This window comes from Perognathus longimembris, chromosome 5 (assembly GCF_023159225.1).
Source record: "Perognathus longimembris pacificus isolate PPM17 chromosome 5, ASM2315922v1, whole genome shotgun sequence".
In the NCBI taxonomy this organism is placed as follows: domain Eukaryota; kingdom Metazoa; phylum Chordata; class Mammalia; order Rodentia; family Heteromyidae; genus Perognathus; species Perognathus longimembris.
The window spans coordinates 18,554,412-18,579,601 of NC_063165.1; the positions used below are offsets into that span (position 1 = coordinate 18,554,412).

A 25,190-nucleotide genomic window follows, 5' to 3' on the forward strand; every position below is an offset into this window, starting at 1 on the left:
GAATTGATCTTATCCATCTTCAATTGCTTTTCTTATTCATAATAGCTATTCAGTTGAACTTTACCAATAAATATTTATGTGTAAGACAAAACATGTTTGGCTTAATATAAATGACCATGTAAAAGATTAAACATTTCTTCTGATGGAGGAAAAATGGATGAAGTCTGTCTTTGAAAAACGGGGAAGGGAGTGAATGATTCTCAGATGGAGAAGCACATTTGTTAATTCAGTCATGAACAGAGTGTAGATTGTGGGCAGAGTGTAGACTGTGGACAGAGGGTAGAATGTAGCAGTTTTATGTGGTCCCATTAGAAAGCAAAGGTGCACGGTGGCAGTGTTTTTACAGGAAGCCTGAGCACTCTCTGTATGAGACTCACTTGAAAATGCACACACTCCTATCCAATTTTGTTGTGGTGGTTAATGCCTAGGAATCACGTACCTGAATCATAAAATTACCTGAGACTGGGACAGTCTATGGACATCATCCACAGATAGGATACCCCATGCATTTGTCACTCAGTGAGGCCAAACTTGGCTCAGATATGGTCTTAGAAGTCAAAAGATGCCTAGAAAAAGCGAAATTGATACACTTTTCTTATTATTGAAATTCTAGGTATTCATTATACAATTGAAGTACTTAAGTATAGGAAGGAATAAAATAATGGATGCTTCTTGTACAGTTTTTACAATGTCGTAACAGTAAACATTTTCATATGGTCATTTTGCTTTATATGTTACAAACTAAATGTGTAACAGGGCATAAAGTTTGCAAAATGTTAATTGTAACATAAAGTTACAGTTGTGATGTGATCATATCTACTGCCTGCATTTTGGATACTGGGAGGTTCAGAATAAAATATTCAAACCTAATCTAAATTCTTAAGCAGAAAGTATTTGGGAAGATGTGGCTTTCATGTTTCCCAAAGGAAAGGAAAATTCTCAAGCCCAGAGGAAGGTAGAAGGAAGCAAGGGGAAGGTGAAGATGCTCATGGAAGGCTTTCTTCAGCATTGACTGTTTTCATGATTTTTTCTGCATTTTTGAGCTGGGGTAAACTTGCTAGAGAACTAGGCTTGCAGGAGAAATGCTGATGGATAGAATTTGAAGAAAAGCAGCCTTCTTAGTATCATGATCATTTTACCGACCATTTAGAACATCCTGGAGGAACTTGACTCCCCAGAATTTGCTTCTGCATCCTTGTTCTTGTTTGTTCTTCTTTGACAGCATTCTGTGGATAGCTCATATCTTGTGCAGCATATTGAAAAGGGTATAAAATATGCAGTAATACAGACTTTGGTCTAATATATTTTCAAAAATGTTGCATGCCTCATTTCTCACGTAAATTTTTAGGTTGCATTCAGCCTTCAGAGCGTCATTCATATTCATGATAAAAAAGAAGGATAACATTTATTACCTTCACTGCTGGAGATATTCAGCACTGCCAGACACCCCTGCTCAAAGCTAAACCAAAACATTTACCCAACCCCCAGGTCCTTACTGAGCAAATTATTGAAAAAACAAATGTTTATCTGTAGAGTGATGCATGCACATGTAAATATACATATGCATTCCTCCTTCTTTTGGTAGTGAATAAAGTATTGAGCGTTAGAGCATGCTACATCCATTTCAACCATTTTTTTTCTTAATGTGTTTTTTTTAAATTATAGAGAATAAAAGATAAGGCTTTGAATTCTCAACCTCCCCTGTAGTTTGTGGTGGCTATGGGAACGAATTCTGGAAAACAAAATGCTCACAGAGATGAATCAATTGTAAATTCTCGTAACTCAGACTGTCTTATGCTCCAGATATTAGTTGGCTGCCTAAAATGAAATTCAAACCTGAAAATGTTATCTCGGTCCTTTAAGAAGCCAAAGGTACAAAGAATAGCAAAATAAAATTCTGTTACTTCAGGTAGACTGTCACTTTTCTGCTTCTGGCCTCTTAATCCTTAGTTATAACTTAGGCGCTATAAGTGAAAATGTCTGCTTAGATTTAAATGTTACTGTAACCCAGTTTGCTCTATCTGTATATAAGCCAAAGGTTTGACTTTATATTTTTTGCTTCAACTTTGGGCTTAAGTTTCCTTATTTGTCAATTAGTACTCTATTTTATTATAAATACTAAATAAAAAGCATATGAATACTGTTTCCTGAAGTGGTCCAATGAACAGTGATAGACTCCTTTCCTTAAATACCTTTTAGTTTCATTGAAGGACTTCATCTCTAGTAAAACCTTAAAATTTTTATGCTTTAGTTATTTAAAATACAACAAAATTATTTCAGCTTATATAACCTTTTAATTTTACATGCACACATATATACATATGTGTATATATGTATATATGAAATATATGTATGCAATATATATATGAAATTGTTGACACTGCTGCCTCTTTTTCCTTTTCTAAGGGTGATTTCTGAACTTTAGTGTCTGTCTCCTTCTCAAAAGTTATACTTAGAGGACATCCTTGTCTTGCTCCTGATTTTAAAGGAAATGGCTTTAACTTTTCACCATAAGTATAATGCTAGCTGTAGGCTTGTCATATCCAGCATATATTATATTCAGGAATGTTCCCTGGAATCCTACTTTCTCCAAAGCTTGAGTTTTGGTTTTTTTCCATGTCCATGTCTAGGATAGTCCTAGCAGAAGATCAAAATAGCTCAATAGCTACTACATATGAATATATAAGATGAAGCTAAAGAAAATGAACTCCCAGTTATGGAAATAAGTGATTTATGATTGTCGTTATTTTCAATGTACTATATGAAATTTTGCCATTTTCTTTGTCTTTTTATTTTTCTCCAGGGTTCTACCCTGATGTCACTGTTACCGATTTTGGCATCTTGGGTATTGTATATATGTTTATTGGAACTAGGGAGGGGAAGGAAAACATCAGAATGGAGAGACAAAGGGTAAAAGATGAACCAATGCAACAGCAATACTTGCAAAACTGTATTCTGTAATCCAACTGTACAACTTATGGGAGACGGAGGAAGTTGAGGAGGAGGAGAAGGAAGTTGAGGGGGAGGAGGAAGAAAAATGGGGGAGGAGGTAAAAAGTTTGATAAGAAATTAACCCACTGCCTTACATATGAAATAGTTACCCCTCCGCACATCACTTTGACAATAAAAAAAAAGTTACATTTCTTGGAAATGAAATGATGAGAACTTTTTCCCAAGATCCTTCTACTTAGGTGGGAATTTCATCTTTCTCTTCATTTTAATGAACACTGCTTCATGTACTTTTTATTACACTTGTTTACAGCTTTCACTTAGGAAATGTTTCTAGATAACATTAAAATAACTCTTTTCTTTATTGACATTTTTTTTCTGTCCTAACAAAAAACACATGAAACATTTCCTTCTAAGAAGGATGCTATTTGAAAAGTTCTCTCTAAAATTTAGTATCTTTTCTTGAGATAGGGAAATTCTACAAACATCAGAATGAAGTCTTTGTGAGAAAATTCTCCCTTATGATATTAATATCCTCAGATAGCATCAAACAACCTTTCTTTCCCTATGGAGCTATTGCTAGATAGAGGTTCACGGAAAGGACATGTTTTCGCAGGCCTGGCAAATTTCCTGTGCTATCATCCACATTGGCAAGAACCACAGATGATGGACTTGAATAAACTGTATATCCTATTTATAGTGCTTGTCCCAGACGGGTTTGCAAGAACACTGCAGACTAAATTATATAATGTATTTGATTATTGTTCCCCAAAATGACACTGTAATACAGACTTGCAGATTTTGTGCCAATAAATACCCTGAATAATCATGTTTCTTTGTATAGGAATGACTATGATAGCCTCAAAATATCTTTATTCATACTCCTCTTATCAAAGAATCAATCTATTATTAACACCTGAATTTCTGTAACAATTTTATTCTCTACCATTACTGTTTTGTCCAAGATATGATAGCTGTACTAGATATGAAGAGGCAATAAAAAGGTACGATTTAAATATTACTTATGCTCTGTGAAAAATAATTGCGTTCTGCCCTTGCTATTTCCCTTGCCTCTAGAGTTTTTAATAGCTAGCTAAGCATCACAAACTGTGAAAAAACAGATGAATCTCAATGAGTATCAAAAGGACTTCCAGATTAATATAAAGCTATCAACTTGGAAGATCTAAGAAATATATTAACTAGAAGTAGATACAAAAAAGTGAATTAATGGGCCATACTACTGGCTGTATTCTTTGACCACTAAATTCACATTTCTGTGTCTCTGTTTCCTTATCGCTTAAGTAAGATACTACACTAGAAAAATTGTCTTCAAGCTTTAATAATCTGTGACTGATAGTAGTTCATTCACTTGTTAGTAATGCATATTGCTTGTTACTTTTCTAAGGTCCAAGAATTTGTAGTAACAGGAGATATTTATTTAGTCTCACACTCACCTTCATTGAAGAGCAATGGATTTCCCTGATTGAACTTCTGACTTTAGAGCTGAAGGAGCTGAAGTGTAGAGGAAGGAAATGGCTTGTTCACACAGCTAGTGAGCATGAAAACAGAAAGGACAGTTACTTAGAAAAGGGGTGATTATTAAAGACTGTGTTTCTGGTGCCTTATGTAAATTCCTGTGTATGTTTCTTCCTTTTAGAAACCCTATATGTGCTAAAAATTGTTTCACTTATGAATTAGCTCCTAAAATTTTCTACTCTGACATTTTTTTTTCTTATATAGGGAGTACACTTAAAAAGAGAGAGACTCTTATGAAGAGTACTATAAACTTCTTCAAAATTTCAGAACAGGGGATAATACATAGGAAGCAAGATGGTGCTTTCTGGCTTTCCCCCTTAATCTAGCATGACCCTCATTTGCACCTCTAAATTGATTAGTCCTTGAAGCTTTTATTTGGCTTGGCATCACCATCATTTTAAACAGCTGACTCCCTTATCACCCAATGAGCAAAGAACAGCATTGGCACTGTTCATACAATGTTCATATAGAAGTATGAAGATATATTCAGGAAGTTGTGAATTTTTTATGCCATAGAAGATAGGGCCTGTGGAGCTTCTGAAAAATTCCTTTCCTTGCATTCCCAGAAAGCTCCTTATAATAAGAACAGGATTATACTTCTTAAAAAATATCTTTAGAGGAAGGAGAAAAACTGAAAGCCTTAGTTAGGACTTGAGTGTGTGACTTGGGTTTACACATTGCGTTTACAGATATTAGAGATTGCAAATTATTGTAGTTAGCTCTACAAATGCCTGCTAATCTTCCAGCCAAACATATTGCTCCTTGATATGATATTCTTTTCGGTAAACAAAACCTCCACATTGATTATTATTCATACATCTCCTGTAAAACTCATTGTCCTTCTCCACATGCAGTTTAAATATCTGTATTGAGGTGTGTAGAGTTTTACTGAAACTCCAAGCTCATCTTCCAATGGAGGGATTGGCTCAGTAACTGATAACTGTTTCTCCTAGCATTGGTACTGAGCAATGGGCATCACAGGTTGACAAAATATCCCCCACTTTCTTTTTGTTTGATAAGTAACAGTGTGTTGAATGCACAAAAATATTCTCTGTGCTTTACTGAAGAATATATTTTTATTTCATTATTTGGTTTATTCAGTTACTTTATATTTTTAATAGATGTTTTTATTTTGCCTCACCCTATTTTAGAGCTGATTGAGTCTTAGTTTAATTTCTGTTTCTGTCACTAAACTATATATTATAAAATTTGCAATAAAATGTGAAATGTGCTTAGTTTCATTTGTTTGTTCTGATTGTTGCCAATGTTTAATCCTATTTATTTCATTACTGTCTATTTAGCTACTATATGTTTGTTGATCATTCTGAGCTCAGAAATAATCTTTTTATATTTTTGGTTGTAAAAGAAACTAGTCATCTTGTATGAAAATGTGTGGGGATATCAATTTGGGGGTTAATAATATATAATTAAAAGCTTCATTTTTATTTCATGAAATTAATTTTCTCTTTGTATCCAGTCTCTAGGAATCAATTTTCAAACATTCTCAAAACCTGAATTCCTTCTTTCCTGCAGAGACAGATTATTACAAAATTTCTCCCAATTTAAAAAGGAATATATTTTAGTGCTAGAAAACATAGAAATAAAGAATCGACAAACTAGGAAAAAGTCATTTATTTCTATTATTATTATTATTATTAAGTCAGCTGTGGGGCTTGAATTCAGGGCATGGGCTCTGTTCATGAGTGCTTTTGCTCAAGGCTAGCTCTCGGCCGCATTGGGCTATAGTGCCACTTCTGGTTTGTAGTTAATTGACGATAAGTCTCACATGACTTTCCTGTCAGGGCTGGCTTTGAACCATAATCCTTGTATCTCAGCCTCCTCAGTAGACAGGACTATAGGGCATGAGCCACCAGGCCAGGCACAAAAAAGGCATTTACAATAAATTGAAAATTTTGGAATTTACAGTCTTTTTATACATTTACATGTTGATTTTCACTTAATATATTGTGCTTTTTTTTTTTTTTTTTTGCCAGTCCTGAGGCTTGGACTCAGGGCCTGAGCACTGTCCCTGGCTTCTTTTTGCACAAGGCTAGCACTCTGCCACTTGAGCCACAGCACCACCCCTGGCCATTTTCTGTATATGTGGTGCTGGGGAATTGAACCCAGGGCCTCATGTATAGGAGGCAAGCACTCTTGCCACTAGGCCATATCCTCAGCCCCTCACAATATATTGTGACACGACAATAATTATTGAAGCTCTATGGTTTCATTTAAGCTTAGTCATAAGAATTTAAATCCAGAGAAATACAAAATACAAAAGACTACTTTGAATTTTACTTCAGAATTTTAATTATAGCTTTCTTCAAAAGTAAGCCAAAATATGAATTTTAAAACCCCACTCCTCACCTTGTTGAAGAAATTATGTAAAGTAGATTTGAGTTTAATAAGATTCTTTAATACCTTTTAAAGATGACACTAAAAAGGAATTTTTTCTAAATCAGATATTAAGAACAAAAGAAACAACAGGGCTTATTTTAACATTGTTCAAACTCTTGTATTACCAATAAAGAAAAAAAAAACCTCTTGTATTACTTTCTACCTTTATTTTCATTATAAGTGAAAAAAATAACTTGCATTAAACAGGTGACTAGATCTAGTTTCTGCAAATGTAAGTCTGTAGAATATAATGGAAGGGATAAAATTAAAAGGCAATACTCTGCCAACATACATGCACACCACAAACACATACCTTTATGTATGTGTAAATGTAGAATCACATATATATGTAGTTATATACATTATATATGTGTAACTATTTGTAGTTTTGCCTGTATAAAATTTGACAGATAAACTTCAATACACATATTCCGTATATATGTATATCGATTCCCTATGTATTTATATCTTGATATCTGTTGAATCCAAGATCACCTTCAAAACTTCATATTACTTTCTTTATTATCATGCAGTCCTATTTTAGTATTTTTAGTGAAGTCTTACCTACACACCCAGTCCAAAATAATAAGCACCACTTGTTTATTCTCGTCTAATCATCTTTGTAATTTTCAACAAAATATTTCTGCTCTCAAACTTTCTTATTTCTGTCTTGTTTATAGCCTTCTCAGGTATTAATATCTTCCATAAAGTGGATTCCTTGAAAGCAGTGAACTCAACTACTTGATTGCCAAAATACTGGGATAAAACTTAACTTATAGCTCAGTAAAAGTTTAGTTGGACACTCAGTTTAGTTGAAGGTAATGTTTTTAGGACATATATAGAAATAAAAGTCACATTGTTATAAATTTTAATCATATTCAGTACAAATATAATGGTAATAGATTATGAGACCAAAGTAAAAAAAGGGTCAATATTTTGAAAGCATTCTAAAGGATTCTTTTTAATAGTGGTCATGATTTTATATCTCTTAAAATAATAGGAACCTAATTATAACTATTATTATTATTAAAACACTAATATTATATAATATCTCCAATAACATTATGTTTTTATGTAATATGAATTCAGGAAGGTATAGGCTACATGGTGGCAAAAAATGGAGGTTGTTCTGAAAGGAACCAATCTAGAATTTAAAAAAAATACTTACGGATTCTATTTAATAGATAAGAATCCTATGTATAAATCAGGATTGCATTTCCATTAAAAAATCATTGATTAAGCCATGCGCTAGACTGAGTATAGGAAACTAAATACAAAGTAAATTCAGTTGATTTGTGTCAAATATCTCCAAGTTAATTTTAATGAGTAAAGATATAAAAAATAACCATCAAAGAGCCTTCAAAGAGCATTGTAGTATATGAAGAAATTAACAAGAGACTATTTTGCTTTCAAATTTCTGTATCAGAAAACCATACACATTAAGAGTAGAAACCTTCCAGGAAGAAGGAAAATAGCACAAAAAGTGTCCAGCAATAGAAATTATTTTCGAGTAAACATATTTAGGAAAAGAGACAGGATATTTTGCGTATTTTGGTATTTGTGATTATATCTGTCACAACCTTGCTTTGAAAGATTAATGGTATTATACATTTTTGCACTTATTTAATAGAAACAGGTATAGCCTGTATAAAGTGCTTGGAGCCATTTGGCAGAAGCTGAATATCAGCTTTATATTGATTGTTTATTCTTAAAGACCCAAAATAAAATCTGGTTATAAAGATTACAAATGTTTGCCGGCCAGATTGTCTTTACCTCCAAATAATTCCTTGGGCTCACAGTTGCTCTCAAAGAAAGTGTTATTAAAACTATGTCTCAAAATTATATCAACTTGGGCTGGGAATATGGCCTAGTGGCAAGAGTGCTCGCCTGCTATACATGAAACCCTGGGTTCATTTCCCCAGCACCACATATATAGAAAACAGCCAGAAGAGGCGCTGTGGCTCAAGTGGCACAGTGCTAGCCTTGAGCAAAAAGTAGCCAGGGACAGTGCTCAGGCCCTGAGTCCAAGCCCTGGACTGGCAAAAAAAAAAAAAAAAAAAAAAAAAAAATTGTATCAACTTACTTACCACTAATGCTAGGCATACAGGTATACTCTCTTTCTCTCTCTCTCTCTCTCTGTCCCTCTCTCTCTGTCCCTCTCTCTCTGTCCCTCTCTCTCTGTCTCTCTGCTTAAGTTTTGTAAATAAAGATTTAGGAAATGAAGCTGTGGCTCAAATGGTAGAGCAACAGACTTGAGCTAAAAAAAAAAAAGCGTTAAACAAGATCATGAGGCCCTGAGTTCAAGCCCTAGTTACTAGCATGAAAGAAAGAAAGAAAGATTTGGACTCAAAATGTATTCATTGGAAAAACACTCAAATAAGAGAATATTAAAGAGCTGTTATGAGGAAAAGAAGCAAAAAGGAAGTTTTTAGTTTGTAAAATTGGGCATTGTCTATTCTTATGCTGAAATAGGAGGGCCAAGCTCAGTGCCTGGCATATGGTGAGCTTACAAAAGCCAATGACTGATTCTGAATTGGACCCAGTTATCTCATGCTCCACATAGAATAGGTCATGATTGGACTATAGTCCCAAGACTATAATAAAACTTACACATACCAAAAAAACCCTATGTCTCATTCACACATTAATGAGAAATTGAAATCATTCACTTTCTGTACATATACATATACATATATACATATACACTTCCCAAACATATATGTGTGTATGCATATGTACTGTATGGATTTAGATTTAGAATATTTGCAGTGTAATACTTTACATGATAAATTTAATACTTACTGGTAAATAATATAAATGTCTTAACTAGATATAAGGTTATATGTATTGCTATTTTATATTTACATATGTGATTACAATAATGAAAGAAAAATATAAATGCTTCAACATTAAAATGCAAATTCGATTACTTGAATATACATGATACGTGAAATCACCGATTTCCAAAAGGAGAATGGAGAGAACTCAAATTCTACCCTTTCTGATACAAGCAGGTGCACCTGGTTCTTTGCATCCTCTCAACAGTTGTTTTTTATTTTTTGCCAGTCCTGGGGATTGGACTCAGGGCCTGAGCACTGTCCCTGGCTTCTTTTTGTTCAAGGCTAGCACTCTGCCTCTTGAGCCATAGTGCCACTTCTGGCCATTTTCTATATATGTGGTGCTGGGGAATCGAACCCAGGGCTTCATGGATACGAGGCAGGCACTCTTGCCACTAGGCCATATCCCCAGCCCCTCTCAACAGCTGTGAACAGCAACTTTTTTCCTGTTCTTCCATCTGTGCTACACTGCAGATCTTGTTCCTTTGATATCAGACAGGAGTCAGTTTGGTAGAGACAGCTCTGATCACTCCCTTTTGCTGAATAACACGTGGCAAAATCTACACTGATTTAGCATGATTAACTAATTAGAATACATTTTGTGATCCTGAATCCCTCAGGTATATTGTGCTTTCAAGTAGTTGCTTAATGCTATTGCTTAAACAGAGTTTCACATTTTAAGGCTCCCTTATTAATCTCCCCATATTTACAGTTTGAACATATTTAATATTAATCTTTCATGAAGAATAATTTATCTTGATCTTGATTGGTGTTTGTGCTAGGGCATAAGATCAGGCAATGACCCACTGGGATCAACAGGGACGTTAAAACGGCTGCAGAAATTGATGTGGACCAAGAAAGCTAGGATGCAGAGCCTGGACGAGGTGAAACCAACCTTAATAAACAACAGTGAGTAAGAGATCTGTCAGTTATTAAAGAACTTTAAAGGAGAACTGCTAACAACCCATATTAATGAAGTTCATTTTGATAAGGACTTAAAAGAACCATTAAACTTTAAACATTGTTACTTCTTGTTATTTGAAAATACATATCCCAATCCTATTTCTGATGGAACTCTCTTTAGGATCAGTTTCCCACTGAGTGAAAAATCCACGAGTGATATTAAATAGAAATGTCTTAACGTATAGTTTCTTTAAATAACAAAAATAATGTAATTTGCTTCTTATGATGCTATCTTTCACATAAGATATTGAAATTGAAAAGTATTTTGGAATAGAAGATTACTGTGCTATATTTATAGCTTGTGGGGAATTTTAAATATATGTGTTTTTTCTCCAGTGTTTTCCAGTATGCTGGCGTCATAGGCCTTTTATTCATTTCAGTTCAGTTGCTGTATCTCAAAAAAATACTGTTTCAAAAAAATCATGTAAATCTTACTTTAGCAAAAACATTTCATATGACAAATGAATTTACTTAAAATATATTGCAAATTATTTTGTGAAATTGAAGGACTGCCAACTTTTCCTTGTAGTATTCTTTTGTACTATACAAATGGAATTTACATGTCTCCATGTGCAGAATTATTAAAGACTTAATTTAAGACTTAAAGTCTTAAATGTTAACTTATATTTCATTCTTTCTCCAAAGATGACAATGGCATATCAGTTCCCTGTATGAAATTTACCAAATTCCAAGAAATGAAAGCTAATCATGTGAGCGCTAGGAAGAAGGAAGAAATGGATGCTAGATTAGAGTTGCCTTCCATGTACTTGCGAAGATCCAGAACTTTGAATGAGTACCACTTTGAAGATGTAGTATATCCTTATGAAGACAAAGGTCTGATGTGGAAAAGCTGGAAGCCTTGCCCAGAAAACCCTCCCTGGACATTTGTGGACTTCCAAATCAGCAGAGTCGGCCCCTGGAATGAGTGCTTCTCTTGTATTCACCACTCACATCATCTCAAGTCCTCTCATACCGATATGGATCTCTTACACTCATGGGTAAGTCTTCAAATTATAAAAATGCATTATCTTAACATGTGTGGTTATACCAGCAGGAAAAGAAGCAGATGACCAATGTGCTAATCGGTCACATTTATCAGTTTCAGGAAAATTACTAGGGCTAGATTTGTGTTTAAAACACAGAGCAGGGCTGGGAATATGGCCTAGTGGTAGAGTGCTTGCCTCCTATACATGAAGCCCTGGGTTCTCCTCAGCGTCACATATATAGAAAAAGCCAGAAGGGGCGCTGTGGCTCAAGTGGCAGAGTGCTAGCCTTGAGCAAAAAGAAGTCAGGAACAGTGCTCAGGTCCTGAGTCCAAGCCCCAGGACTGGCAAAAACAAAAGCCAAAACACAGAGCAGCTCTTGTGGATTTTTCCCACGTTCATATTACATGGGTTCCTTTATATACAGATACACACGGGGCAGAATTTTCCCCCAGAAATTTCTTTTTAGTCAGTTGAACAGAAATGTTGGATGCTCCATTGGGCCAAGAAAATATGTACTAGAGAGTGTGAATGTTGCTAACATATAAAAAGTATATTAACAAATATTAGCTAATTTTAGTAAGTGTTTTTTCTTTTTTCTGGGTATGCCGTTCTCCGAAGCACTTTACAGGCATCATTCAGTTAACTCTCACAACAAAGTTTTAAGTTAAGGATTTTATTTACCTTCTTGTTTCACCAAGTCACAAATATGTTAAACACACACACACACACACACACACACACACACACACACAACAAAACATTGCAATGTCAGACAGATAAAGAGAAGTAGAGCCAAACTCTGGAACTTACTTAGTCTTGGGCTACTGATCACTTAATTTTAGCTAATGTATCATAGTGTTTTCCGTATACTAAACTATATGTTATATTAGGAAAGAGTATAAATTTGGAAGGTGGACAATTTGATTTGTATTCTGTCGTCAGTACTTATTTTAGATTATGAAATGTATTCAAACAACTTAATTTAAATTTTCTTTTTTCCATTTTAATGATTATTAAGTAGTTGTGCAAAGGAGTTGCCATTTAACAAAGAAGTTTATGAGTACAATATATCTTGATCCATGTCATTCTGTTCTTGACTTTCTTACTTGTAACATAAAAGTAATAATATTAAACTCATGAGGTGTCTGAGAAGACAAAATCGAATATTTAATCCTCTGGGTCTTAGGAGTGCTGAACTCTTTCCAATTTGATTCTAAGTTCCTTAGGGCATGTGCTGTACCTAGTTTCCTCACAGATAATGTTTGTTCCTATTTGTGGTAAATGAAAGGAACAACTTTGTATATCCAGGACATCTACTGAATGCCATTTGCCTCTCAGGATCACTTCTTAGATAGAGGCTATATTTGTGGGGTGAATGTGTCTGAAGAAGCATACGCCCTCATGGAGCTTACAAAGAGAATTTGTATTAAGACATTGAAGACTATAGTAAAGTCATGATTATAATTATGATTAGAGTATGTTAAATATTATAGGTGTGTTAATAGCTATTACTTGTGATATTCCTGACCTAATTATACTTGCCTATGCTACTCATTTTTATGATTCTCTCTTCCTCTTCCTTAGTTCTCTTCGAGGTAGGTGAGGTAGCAGGCTTCTCCTCAGAGTATCTGGTTATTTCCCAAGACCTGAGGCTGTAGACTCAGTATCAAAAATGTTGGAGCCATGGCAAGCTGCAAAGCTAGCAAATGAAAATTTCAACAGACATATTCAGAGAATCCTTCAAAAATAAAATCTGGACTTTTTAACATGACATTCCTAGATTTCTATAGTCTGAACTCAATCTGACTTTTTATTCAGTCCCCTAGAGTTTGCCCATGCTGGACTACCGAATAAACTCTTTCGGTACTCCTAAAAGCTGTCTTGAACCTTTCCACCTCTGTATCTTTGTGTTTGTGTAACACTTCTTCCTGCCACAATATTCTCTTATTTGTTGCCACTGCAAGTCATTCCTTTATTTCTTAGGCAAAAATCAAACACTGTGTTCATTAATCTTCTTGAACTGTGGCCTGAATTTCTACATTATTTGATTGTGTCATTCTTTCATTATATATTCCTCAAACACAAATTGACATCTATAGTATGCCAAGTCAGAATAGTTATATATATATATGTATATACATATATACATATATTAGACATTTATTAACTTCATTAAAGTAATTTATATTTGAAACTTCCATAGTCCCTACATGGTAAGGTAATAAATATTTGTGTAGCATCTACTGCCTAAATGAGTGGAAATTTAGGCCATTTAATGGTGGAGCACATGTGGGATCTCAGCTATGCAGGAAACATTGGTATGTGCTTTCAGGCCAGCATGGACAGAAATGAGACCATAATAGGAATATAAACTAAATGAGCTGGAGTATTGGCTCAGGTGATAGATCACCTGACTAGTAAGGGTCCTGAGTTCAAACCTCAGTATTTTAAAAAATACATAATGTACAAATAAGTAGTAAGCAGATGTTTTAACATGCAATAAACTTTGTCTCTTAGAACTCAATATGGCATTTCTTCTCATTTTCCTACCCTTATAGCAAAATGGCTATAAGGCATGTACTCATGCCATTTAAACCAGCAGCATGTATAATCTTTCAACATGTGTGTCTAAATGCTTGTGAATCTACGTATATGGATTTAGGCAATACAGTATAAAATACCTTTGTCTTTTTTTATTGAGATAGTCTTGCCTATTTTAGTACATTACTAAATGATTAAGCAAGTTTTATCTGAAAGAAGGTCAAACACATCTGCAGAATGCTCAGAATTTCAAATGGTAATGTTCAGCATTTGTGACAGAAAGGCCTCGATGGATTTGGAGAGAGAGTTCAAGAGCATGTTAGACTTAAATTGGTTTGGTAAACTTAATGAGACCACCTGCACTCAGGGATTTGAGACACTGAAGTGAAAGAAGTTAGATGACTGCAAATTATTATTTTTATATTCAACACGTCTATTCTATAATAATAGCACGTGAAAGCTATCCAGTTTCATTTGAGCATAGCTGGTATTTTTTCTGTCATAATTGCAGAGTTATTATTTGGGTTATTTAACTTCCATTGTATTGAAAGTACAGAAGGCAGATAGCAGTGAGGGAAAAGATGTGCTTCTGAAATGAGTGTTACAATTAATGACAGACAGTCAGAGGTGACATTGGAGTAATTTTAAAGGGTAAAAGTATGACTTTTTTTTTTAGAAGAGTGTTTTATCATTCTCAGAGCTGGGCTTTAGCCATACTTCATGGGAAAGGAATCAACTCTACAAAGACAACAGACATTTCTGGACACCTAAAAGCCTTGGAGGAGTAGATTTGAGTGACTCCACTACCACAACAGAGTTTAGAGATCTCCTGAAACCTACTTGTCTTGCAGTCATAGAAAGTCTGACCCTACCAAGCCCCATAGGCTTGTACTCTCTAGGTTGGTTCTGATAAATAAATCTAGTCTGAAATGGTCATCACAATGAAACTAAGCCAACTATTACCTTCTTTACTACTAATTTCATTTCTGTAGAGTGGTTCAGGCCTTAAGCACCCCTGTTTCTCCAAGTGACTGTTTGCAAACCTTTGGCAAAACACCTTTTTAACAGCAAGATTTTTAATATTTACAATTAGGCAGGGCAATTAGGAAGATTAAATAAAATAGTTAAGATTAGTCAATAATCAGTAGCATTTATGAGCAAATCAAAGTATCCAGAATCAGGTGGAAAGATTGGAAAGAAAATATCTATTTTACAATTGAGATACAGTTTTTTTGAAGGTCTCTTCATGAAAGTCAACAGGAGAAGAGAAACACATAGATGTTTAATGAATAGTTTAGGTGCTTATCTTCAGGATCAGAAGAATCATGATAAATGTGATTATGGGAATCATGTAAAGATTTGTGACTGGGTATAAAGTTAGAGACATACATGATCTGACTTTTGAAAGTGCGTACTGAATATGAGAAAACTAGGGACACAGCTTCCATCCAATGTCTGAGAAGAGTGGCTTTGAGAGGGGACTTCAGATGCATCTTAAGAAAGGTAACAGTGCAGTAATCCAAAATAATACTTGAAGTTATGTATTTAGAATCAGTTTACCAGAAGAGTGAAGGATACTTATATAGCTCTTCATGATAAGAGCTTGAAGTATCTCAACCAAAAGAGAAAAATAGAAGAAAGTGAGCTAAAGTCTTGGTAGGAAATAATGATAGGAAAAATCTACGGAGCAAAGTAAATGAGATCTACCTTTAACATTATGGTAATAGCAAGCATGTTTTTGAAAATCTGAGAGAAATTCTTTACATTCATGAGCTGTAGACAAATCCTTTTTATATCATTAAGAAGTAGAAATGAGGGCTGGTAATGTGGCTTAGTGGTAGAGTGCTTGCCTAGCATGAACAAAGCCCTGGGTTCAATCCATAGTACCATATAAACAGAAAAAGCCAGAAATGGCCCTGTGCCTCAAAAGGTAGAGTGTTAGCCTTGAGCAAAAAGAAGCCAGGGACAGTGCTCAGGCCCTGAGTCCAGTTCCCAAAACTAACAAAGAAGTAGAAATGATCTACACATGAAAAAAAAAAGCATATATCCAGTACTACCCTTAAATGTCTAAAATGTTCTGGAATCAGTTCTATTACACTGCTGTGAAATGTTTAAAATCTGCTGATCACAGAAGCTCTTCTCTTTCAGGAACCAGCAAAGACAAATTCCTAATATTAAAAATAGGGAAAATTCAAATAAAGCATAAGTAAAAAAAAAAACCAGACAAACAGAATTACATGACAGAAATCAAAAGAAAATGAGCAAAGTTTAAATACTGTATTGCAAATTAGCAGAGTAAACAGGATTGTTCCTTAGAATATCTAAGAAGAGAAAAAATCTTGTAGGAATAACATATGAACTCATGAAAATGGTGCCAAAAGAAAAGTGAGGGTAATGGAAAAATTGTGCAACTATTTCAATGGGAGAAACAGAATATGTGATAATGCATCCAAGAAATAAAGGAGTGAAAGATTTTACAATTAATCTTTTAGTGTAGAGGGGGAACAGTAGGTACTAATTATTAATATATGTATTGTTGGTGTACACAGCCTCCTTCATAAATGGTATAAAAGTTTTAATACTGCCAAATGAAATCAGTGCTCTATGAAAAAGAGGTGATGAGTCCATAGTAAATCTCTGGCTGTCTGCTTTCCTGTCTTTCCATTCTCTACCTTTAGGCAGCCTGTACTAGTATCAACCATCCTTGTCTGACCCTTTAATCAACATGACACATTGTTACTAGATGGATTTACCTGACAAATGGGATGCTTAATCTTGATTGTAAACTTGATTGGAATGAGAAACACCTAGAAGATTATTAAGACATACCTCTTCAGTACTTGTGAAGGTATTTCTAGGTGACTGGATTGTGAAGCCTCTGCACTAATTAATGGTTTACTCTTCTGATGGCTTGGTAAAAATTGAACAAATTTAGACCTGAAAGAGCTATGAAAAATGAATCCTACTTGGAGGAAGTAGTTTACCACAGGTCACATCTTAAGGACCGCAACTTGTTCCAGTTATTTTTCATAGGGTTTCCATTTCCTGACTACTGTGGTGGTAACTGTGCTTTCTACCATGTCATTCTTACCAAGATATCCTGAAACCATGAACAAATAAATCTTCTTTCTACTAATTTGTTTCTATCAGGAATTTTGTCACAGCAATAGAGAAGGATAAATAACAACCAATTGAAATGAATATCACTATCTGACTTAGGATCCTGGGTCTCATATCTAATAATAATATGATTCTGTTCTTAACTTCTATTTATCTCCCTAATACCTGCAAGTGCTATAAGTGCAAATCTAAAGAGACATATTCTGTCCAGTAGTTTGTGAGCATTCCTTTTCTTCTCACATCTTCTACAGAATTTTTTTGTTATTTATTGTCATTAATTTTGATAATAGCTATTCTCATTGTATTGAGATGGAGTCTAGTACCTGTAATATAAGTACCTGTAATATAATGTAATGTTTAACGGTTTGGGGTCCTTCATGTATTTGTTAGCTATCTGTACTTCTGAGAACTATGTTTCATTAATTTTTCCATCTATTAACTAGATAATCCATTGTTTCACTATTTAGAATTTCAGGTTTAAATGTCTAAAAATTAGGTCTTACTGCTACATATGAGAAAAATCCTTTTGAATATTATGAATATTAATCCTTTATCCATTAAATAGCTGATAAAATTTTCTTCCATTTTGTGGGTTGTCTAATCTAGTAATTCTTTCTTCTGCTAGTCAGATATTTTTTATTGTTATTGTAAAGGTGATGTACAGAGGAGTTACAGTTACATAAATCAGGTGAAGAGTACATTTCTTTTTGAACACTGTCATCCCTTTCCAGTTTTTCTCTCCTGTCCCCATTCACAAATTGTATCAGTTCTTTTTCAGGATAGTATCTAGTGAGTATCAAGGGTGCAGAAACTTTTTAACTTGATACAGTCCCATTTGTCAATTTTTGGTCTTATCTCCTGGGCACTTGCACTGATACTTAAAAATAATTATCTATGACAACACCTTCTCTTGTTTTCTTTATGTTTTACCATAGGTGTTTTAGAGTTTCTATCTTACATTAAGATCTTCAATTCATTTAGACTTGATTTTTGTTCAAGCTTCAAAATAGGGGTTCAGTTTCCTGTATGTAGATAGCCACTTTTCCAATAAGTATTTGTTTGTATATCATGGAATATTATTCAACCATAAAGAAAAATAAAATTATGTTATTTTTAGGAAAATAGGTGTAAGTGGAAGATAAACCAAACTCAAAAATTATGAAAAATTATGGAAATTGTGGAATCTAGACCTAAATTAATGTTGGAGATGGGAGTATGGGAACAGAATGGAGGGAATGAACTCATTCAAAATATACTGTTCACATATATAGAATTATTGCGATAATTAATGGGTATTAATTAAAGTAAAACAAAATTTAAAATAAAAGATTAGATAGATAGATTAGAATCTATGATGTACACTTTGAATAAAATACAACCTGAAAACCAATCAGAATAAAAGAAAGTAAGTGTGCACATTTCTTAGAATAAAGGACAAATCTATTTCACAGATTAAGTTATATTTTTTAACAGTATTGATGCTAGCCTCCCTCTTAACTATCTCTGTAGGGACTGGGAATATAGCCTAGTAGTAGAGTACTTGCCTCATATGCATGAAGCCCTGGGTTCGATTCTTCAGCACCACATATATAGAAAAAGCCAGAACTGGAGCTATGCCTCAAGTCTTGAGCAAAAAGAAGCCAGGGAGAGTGCTCAGTCCTTGAGTTCAAGCCCAGGACTGGCTGTGTGTGTGTGTGTGTGTGTGTGTGTGTGTGTGTGTGTGTGTGTATTGTCTTTTCTATAGGGGTATTTTTCATTCTGATCCAGAAAATAGTAAAACATACTAAGAGGAATGTTTGAGCCTCTCCCTTTAAAAAAGTATGCCAGAAGCCATCAGTGCATAATTCCTCCTAATTCAGCACTCAATATTTCCATAAGACAGTTTTTCTGAAAAGCTCTGAAGAATACTTGCTTACATTGGAATTATGGAAGGATAAAAAGAAAATATCTGAAAGACATTTGAAAAGGGGATGTGTAGTGCATAGATTTCATAAATGGTAATCTAGACTTAGTAAATGAGAATGTTGAAAGAAAAAAAAATTAAAGTGATACAGGACCTGGGCACCAGTGGCTCATACCTGTAATCATAGCTACTCAGGAGGCTGAGCTCTGAGGATCATGACTTGAAGCCAGTGTGGGCAGGAAAATCTGTGAGATTCTTAATTAACCACCACAAAATGTGAAGTGGTGTTGTAGTGGTAGAGTGCCAGCCTTGAGCAAAAGAGCTCAGGGACAGTGCCTAGGCTGTGAGTTTCAAGCATGTAAACAAAACAACAACCCAAACATGTGATATAGCAAAAAGTAGTCATACTAACTACACAGGTGGAAATAAATGAACTTAAGAACTGATATTCTCAAAATAAATTTAAAATCCTTAAATGAATAAGAACAAATAATTTTTTTTTTATTAATTGGACATAAATTTTTTTACAAGGTGTTGTGCAAAGAGGGTGCAGTTACATAGTAGGGCAGTGTGTACATTTCTTATGATATCTTACAACCTGTTTTTCTATCCCTTGTCTAGGTCAGGTTGACATATATGCAATATACAATGTATCAAGAACATATACAGTATTCACAGACTTGGTCTCTACTGTCTCTCCGTCTCCCTTTGTTAACAGTCATATATCAGGGAGATCATGCCCCTTTGTTTTCTGTGTTCTAGGGTTGTCTCACTCAACATTATTTGTTCGAGTTCCGACCATTTCCCTGCAAATAACAATATTTCACCATTCCTAATCGCTATGTAGTATTCCATTGTGTATAAGTACCATATTTTTTGGATCCATTCGTCTGTGGAGGGGCATCTGGGTTGTTTCCATATTTTAGCTATTGTGAATTGTGCCGCGATAAACATGGTAGTACAAATGCCTTTTTGATATCTTGGATTTTGCTGTTTAGGATAGATGCCTAGGAGTGGTATGGCTGGGTCATAGGGTAGGTCTATATTGAGCTTTTTGAGAAACCTCCATACTGTTCTCCAAAGTGGTTGTACTAATTTGCACTCCCACCAACAATGGAGAAGGGTTCCTCTTTCCCCACAGCCCCTCCAGCATTTGTTGTTTCCTGAGTTCAGAGTATAGGCCATTCTAACTGGGGTGAGGTGGTATCTCAGGGTTGTTTTTATTTGCATTTCCTTTACTAGCAGGGATGTTGAGCATTTCCTCATATGTTTCTTTGCCATTTTTATATCTTCTCTTGTGAAGTCTCTCTTTAGCTCTTTTGCCCATTTCCTAATAGGTTTATTGGGCTTGGAGGGGCTTAGTTTTTTGAGTTCTCTGTAGATGACCGATATCAGGCCTTTGACTGTTGCTGTGCTGGTAAATATCCTTTCCCATATCGTTGGCTGTCTTTCTATTTTGGTGGCTATGTCCTTAGCTGTGCAGAAACTTTTTAATTTGTAGTAGTCCCATTTGTCGAGTCTTTCTCCTATTTGTTGTGCCCCTGGGACTCTATTCAGGAAGTTCCTTCCTGTGCCTATAAGTTCTAGTGTCTTTCCTACTCTGTCCTTCAGTAGTTTCAAGGATTCAGGTCTGATGTTGAGGTCCTTGATCCATTTTGAGTTGATCTTGGTGCATGGTGATAGGCTTGGGTCTACTTTGAGTTTTCTGCATATGGCTGCCCAGTTCTCCCAGCACCAGTAGTTGAAGAGGCTATGTTTATTCCATTGTATATCTTTAGCTCCTTTGTCGAATATCAGTTGGCTGTAAGAGTGCGGTTTTATTTCTGGGTCTTCAGTTCTAATCCATTGGTCTTCCGATCTGTTTTTATACCAATACCATGCTGTTTTTGTTATGATGGCCTTGTAGTAGATCTTGAAGTCAGGTATTGTGATACCTCCAGCATTGCTTTTTTTGCCTAGAATTGCTTTGGCTATTCTAGGTTTTTTGCTGTTCCATATGAATTTATGGATTGGTTTCTCTATTTCAGTGAAGAATGTGGCTGGGATTTTGATAGGTATTGCATTGAATTTGTATAACAATTTGGGCAATATGGCCATTTTCACTATATTGATTCTGCCTACCCATGAGCATGGGAGGTCTTTCCATCTCCTTGTGTCTTCTTTGATTTCCCTTATTAGATTTTTGTAGTTTTCATTGAATAGGTCCGTCACGTCCTTGGTTAAGTTGATCCCTAGGTACTTTATTCTTTTTTTGGCTACTGTAAATGGAATTGTTTCCATAATTTCCTTTTCTGTTTGTCTATTGCTGGTGTACAGAAAAGCTGCTGACTTTTGTGGGTTGATTTTGTATCCTGCTACTTTGCCAAATTGGTTTATTAGGTGTAGGAGTTTGGGTACTGAGGTTTTTGGGTCCTTCAAATACAAGATCATGTCGTCTGCGAATAGGGATAACTTGATTTCTTCCTTGCCGATGTGGATCCCTTTGATGTCCTCCTCTTGCCTTATTGCTATGGCTAGGGATTCCAGCACTATGTTGAACAGAAGTGGGGAGAGTGGGCATCCTTGTCTTGTTCCTGATTTTAGGGGGAATGACTTAAGTTTCTCTCCATTTAATATGATATTAGCAGTTGGTCTGTTGTATATGGCTTTTATTGTTTTGAGGAATGTTCCATCTATTCCTGTTCTCTCCAAAGCTTTTAATAGGTATGGATGTTGTATTTTGTCAAAGGCTTTTTGGGCATCGACTGAGATAACAATGTGATTCTTGATTTTAGTTCTGTTTATGTGGTGAATTACGTTGATTGATTTACGGATGTTGAACCATCCTTGTGACTGAGGGATGAAGCCTACTTGGTCATGATGTATGATATTCTTGATCACTTTCTGGATCCTATTAGCTAATATTTTATTGAGGAGCTTTGCATCTGTGTTCATTAGTGATATTGGTCTGTAGTTCTCTTTTTTTGTTGGGTCTTTGCCTGGTTTGGGAATTAGTATGATATTAGCTTCGTAGAATGAGTTTGGGATTTCTCCCTCCATTTCTATTTCGCGGAAGAGTTTGAGGAGTATTGGAATTAGCTCCTCACTAAAGGTTTTGTAGAATTCGTTGGTGAATCCATCTGGGCCTGGGCTTTTCTTAGTAGGGAGGTTCTTGATTACCTCCTGTATCTCACCGTAAGTTATTGGTTTATTTAGCTGATTTATTTCTTCTTGGTTCAGTTTGGGCAGTTTGTACTTCTCTAAGAATTGATCCATTTCTGTAGAATTATTGTTTTTTGCTGAGTAGAGGTTTTGGAAATAGCTCCTTATGATTGTTTGAATATCGTGTGTACTCGTTGTAATTTTTCCTGTGGAGTCCCTGATTTTACGAATATGAGTCTCTTCTCTTCTTTTTTTTTGTAAGTCTTGCAAGGGGTCTGTCAATTTTGTTTATTTTCTCAAAGAACCAGCTTTTAGTCTTATTTATTTGTTGAATGGTCTTTCTATTTTCAATCAGATTTATCTCTTCTTTAATCTTTGTGATCTCTCCCCTCCTAGTCGTTTTAGATTCTGTCATTTCTTGTTTCTCCAGTTGTTTTAGTTTCATCGTGAGGGTATTCACCTGCTCTGCTTCCATTCTTTTAATGTGGGTGCTGAGTGCAATGATCTTGCCCCTCAGTACTGCCTTAGCTGTGTCCCATAGGTTTCTTTGTGATGTGTTTTCTTTGTCATTGTGGCTTATGAATTCGTTGATTTCATCTTTAATTTGATCTGTGGCCCAAGTGTTGGATAGCAGCGTGGGGTTTAGCCTCCAAGAGTGTGTATAGGCTCTGTGGTATCCTTTGTTGTTGAGGGTTACCTTTAATCCACTGTGATCAGATATAATACATGGGATGACGTCAATACTTTTGTATTTGCTGAGGTTCTTTGTGTGGGCTATGACGTGGTCTATTTTGGAATATGATCCATGGGCTGCTGAAAAGAAGGTGTATTGGGTCTCTGTGGGGTGAAAGGTTCTATATAGGTCTGTTAGATCCATTTGGGAAATGGTGTTATTTAGGTCCTCAGCTCCCTTACTAATCCTCTGGGTGTTGGATCTGTCTCTTGGAGAGAGAGGAGTATTAAAGTCACCCACTATGATTGTGTTTGCGTCTATCTTGCTCTGTAATTCTTTGAGAATTTGCTTGACATATGTCGGGCCTCTTTTGTTTGGTGAGTATACATTTATCACCGTGATTTCTTGATTCTGTATTTTTCCTTGTATTAATATGTAGTGTCCTTCTTTGTCTTTTTGAGTGGACTTTAAAGAGAAGTCAAGCTTGTCTGAGATCAGGATGGCTACACCTGCCGTTTTGGTGGATGCATTTGCTTGGTAGATCTTGCTCCATCCTTTCACTCGAAGCCTGTTTTTGTCCCTTGCTGTAAGGTGGGTCTCTTGTAGATAGCAGATGTCAACTTTTTGTTTGCGAATCCATTCTGCCAGTCTGCTCCTCTTTATCGGGGAGTTTAAACCATTTATATTTAAAGAGATCAAGGATAAGGGTGTTTTTTCTCCTTCCATTTTCTTGGTGGGCTGTTTTTTCTTCTTTTTTTTTTTTTTTCTTCTTGTCTTTAGTGAGCTTGTGTTTCTGCTGGACTTTGGCTATTGAAGTTTCTTTCTGATTCTGTCTGTGTGTCTTTTACGATCTCTGTTGGGTGGGGTTCCCCTCTTAATATTCGCTGTAGGGCTGGTTTTTTATTCACATACTCCTTTAGCTCCTCTTTGGTGTGGAAGGATCTGGTTCTCCCTTCGAATGTGAACTCCAATTTCGCTGGATATTTGATCCGAGGTTGTAAATTGTTATTCTGGAGTACTTGGATGGTGTTCTTCCACTCGCTTCGAGCTTGGTAAGTTTGTGTGGATAAGTCGGATGTTATTCGAATCCTCTTCCCATTGAAAAAAGTTTCCTTCTTCGCTTTGGCTGAATTCAGAATTTGCTCTTTAATCTTGAGGTCTGTAGTCTTGAATATTTTGTGCCTTGGGGTGGCTTTCCTGGGGTCTGGCCTGCCAGGTGTCCTATAGGCTTCGGTTACCTGGATGGGGTCCCCTGTGAGATTGGGGAAGTTTTCTGCAATAACTTTATTGAGAACATGATTAAGCCCTCTGCTCTGGTATTCGGCTCCTTCTTCTATTCCAATTATGCGCAGATTATATCTCTTGTCTTTGTCCATTAGTTCCTGGATTAGTCTTCCCTGAAGCTTCACCTTTTCTTGGAGTGTGGTAATTTTCTGGTTGTTGTCAGCTGCTTCATCGTCCAGGCGAGAGATTCTGGATTCTATATGGTCTACTCTTTGTGTCATGGTTTCAATTGCGGAGTTTATGGATGTCAGAGAGCTATTTATGGTTGTCATATCAGCTCTGATCGTGGAGATTTCTTCCTTTAAAGAGTTGTATTTTAAATCTATTTTTTCATGCATTTCAATTCTTAGGATGTGGAGATTTTCTTTAAAGGCAGCTTGCATTGTATCCATTTTTGCTTCCATTTCTTTAAAGCAGGTTTGCATTGTATCCAGTTTTGCTTCCATTTCTTTCTTGGCTTCCTGGGTGTCCTTCCAGATTTCCGCTCTAAATTCCTGGAATTGTTTTCTGATTTCATTTCTGACGCTTTCGATCATTCCTGTTAACATGGCCTCATTTGCTTTTTTAGTCTCCATCTCCTCTTCAGTCGTGCTGCTTTTTGGAGCTGGCGAGTTGGCTTGCCCTTTGATGAACTGAGTTATGTTTCTTTGTGATTTGCGCATCTGGAGATCTGGATGGCTTCTCAGGTTTGGTTTGTAGCTCCTCCCTCCCTCCTGTGTAGACGTGTCTACGGCAGCAGGTGCTGTCGCTGTGTCCCCGCCCACCAGTGCAGGGTACGCCTACCAGAGCGGGCGCTGTCGCCGGGGGCCCCGCCCTCCTGTGCGCTGTGCGTTCAGTGCAACAGGCACTTCGGCGGGATA

At 35.8% G+C, this 25,190-nt stretch overlaps 1 protein-coding gene across 1 annotated transcript in view; it reads left to right on the forward strand.

Annotated features, from left to right (window-relative positions):
• Positions 1 to 25,190, forward strand: part of Samsn1 (SAM domain, SH3 domain and nuclear localization signals 1) — a 148,417-nt gene that overhangs the window by 39,104 nt on the left and 84,123 nt on the right. The window contains exons 7-8 of the mRNA XM_048345791.1: positions 10,502 to 10,628; positions 11,328 to 11,680. Of these exons, the coding sequence (XP_048201748.1) occupies positions 10,502 to 10,628; positions 11,328 to 11,680 (480 nt within the window). The remainder of the gene's footprint in view (positions 1 to 10,501; positions 10,629 to 11,327; positions 11,681 to 25,190) is intronic.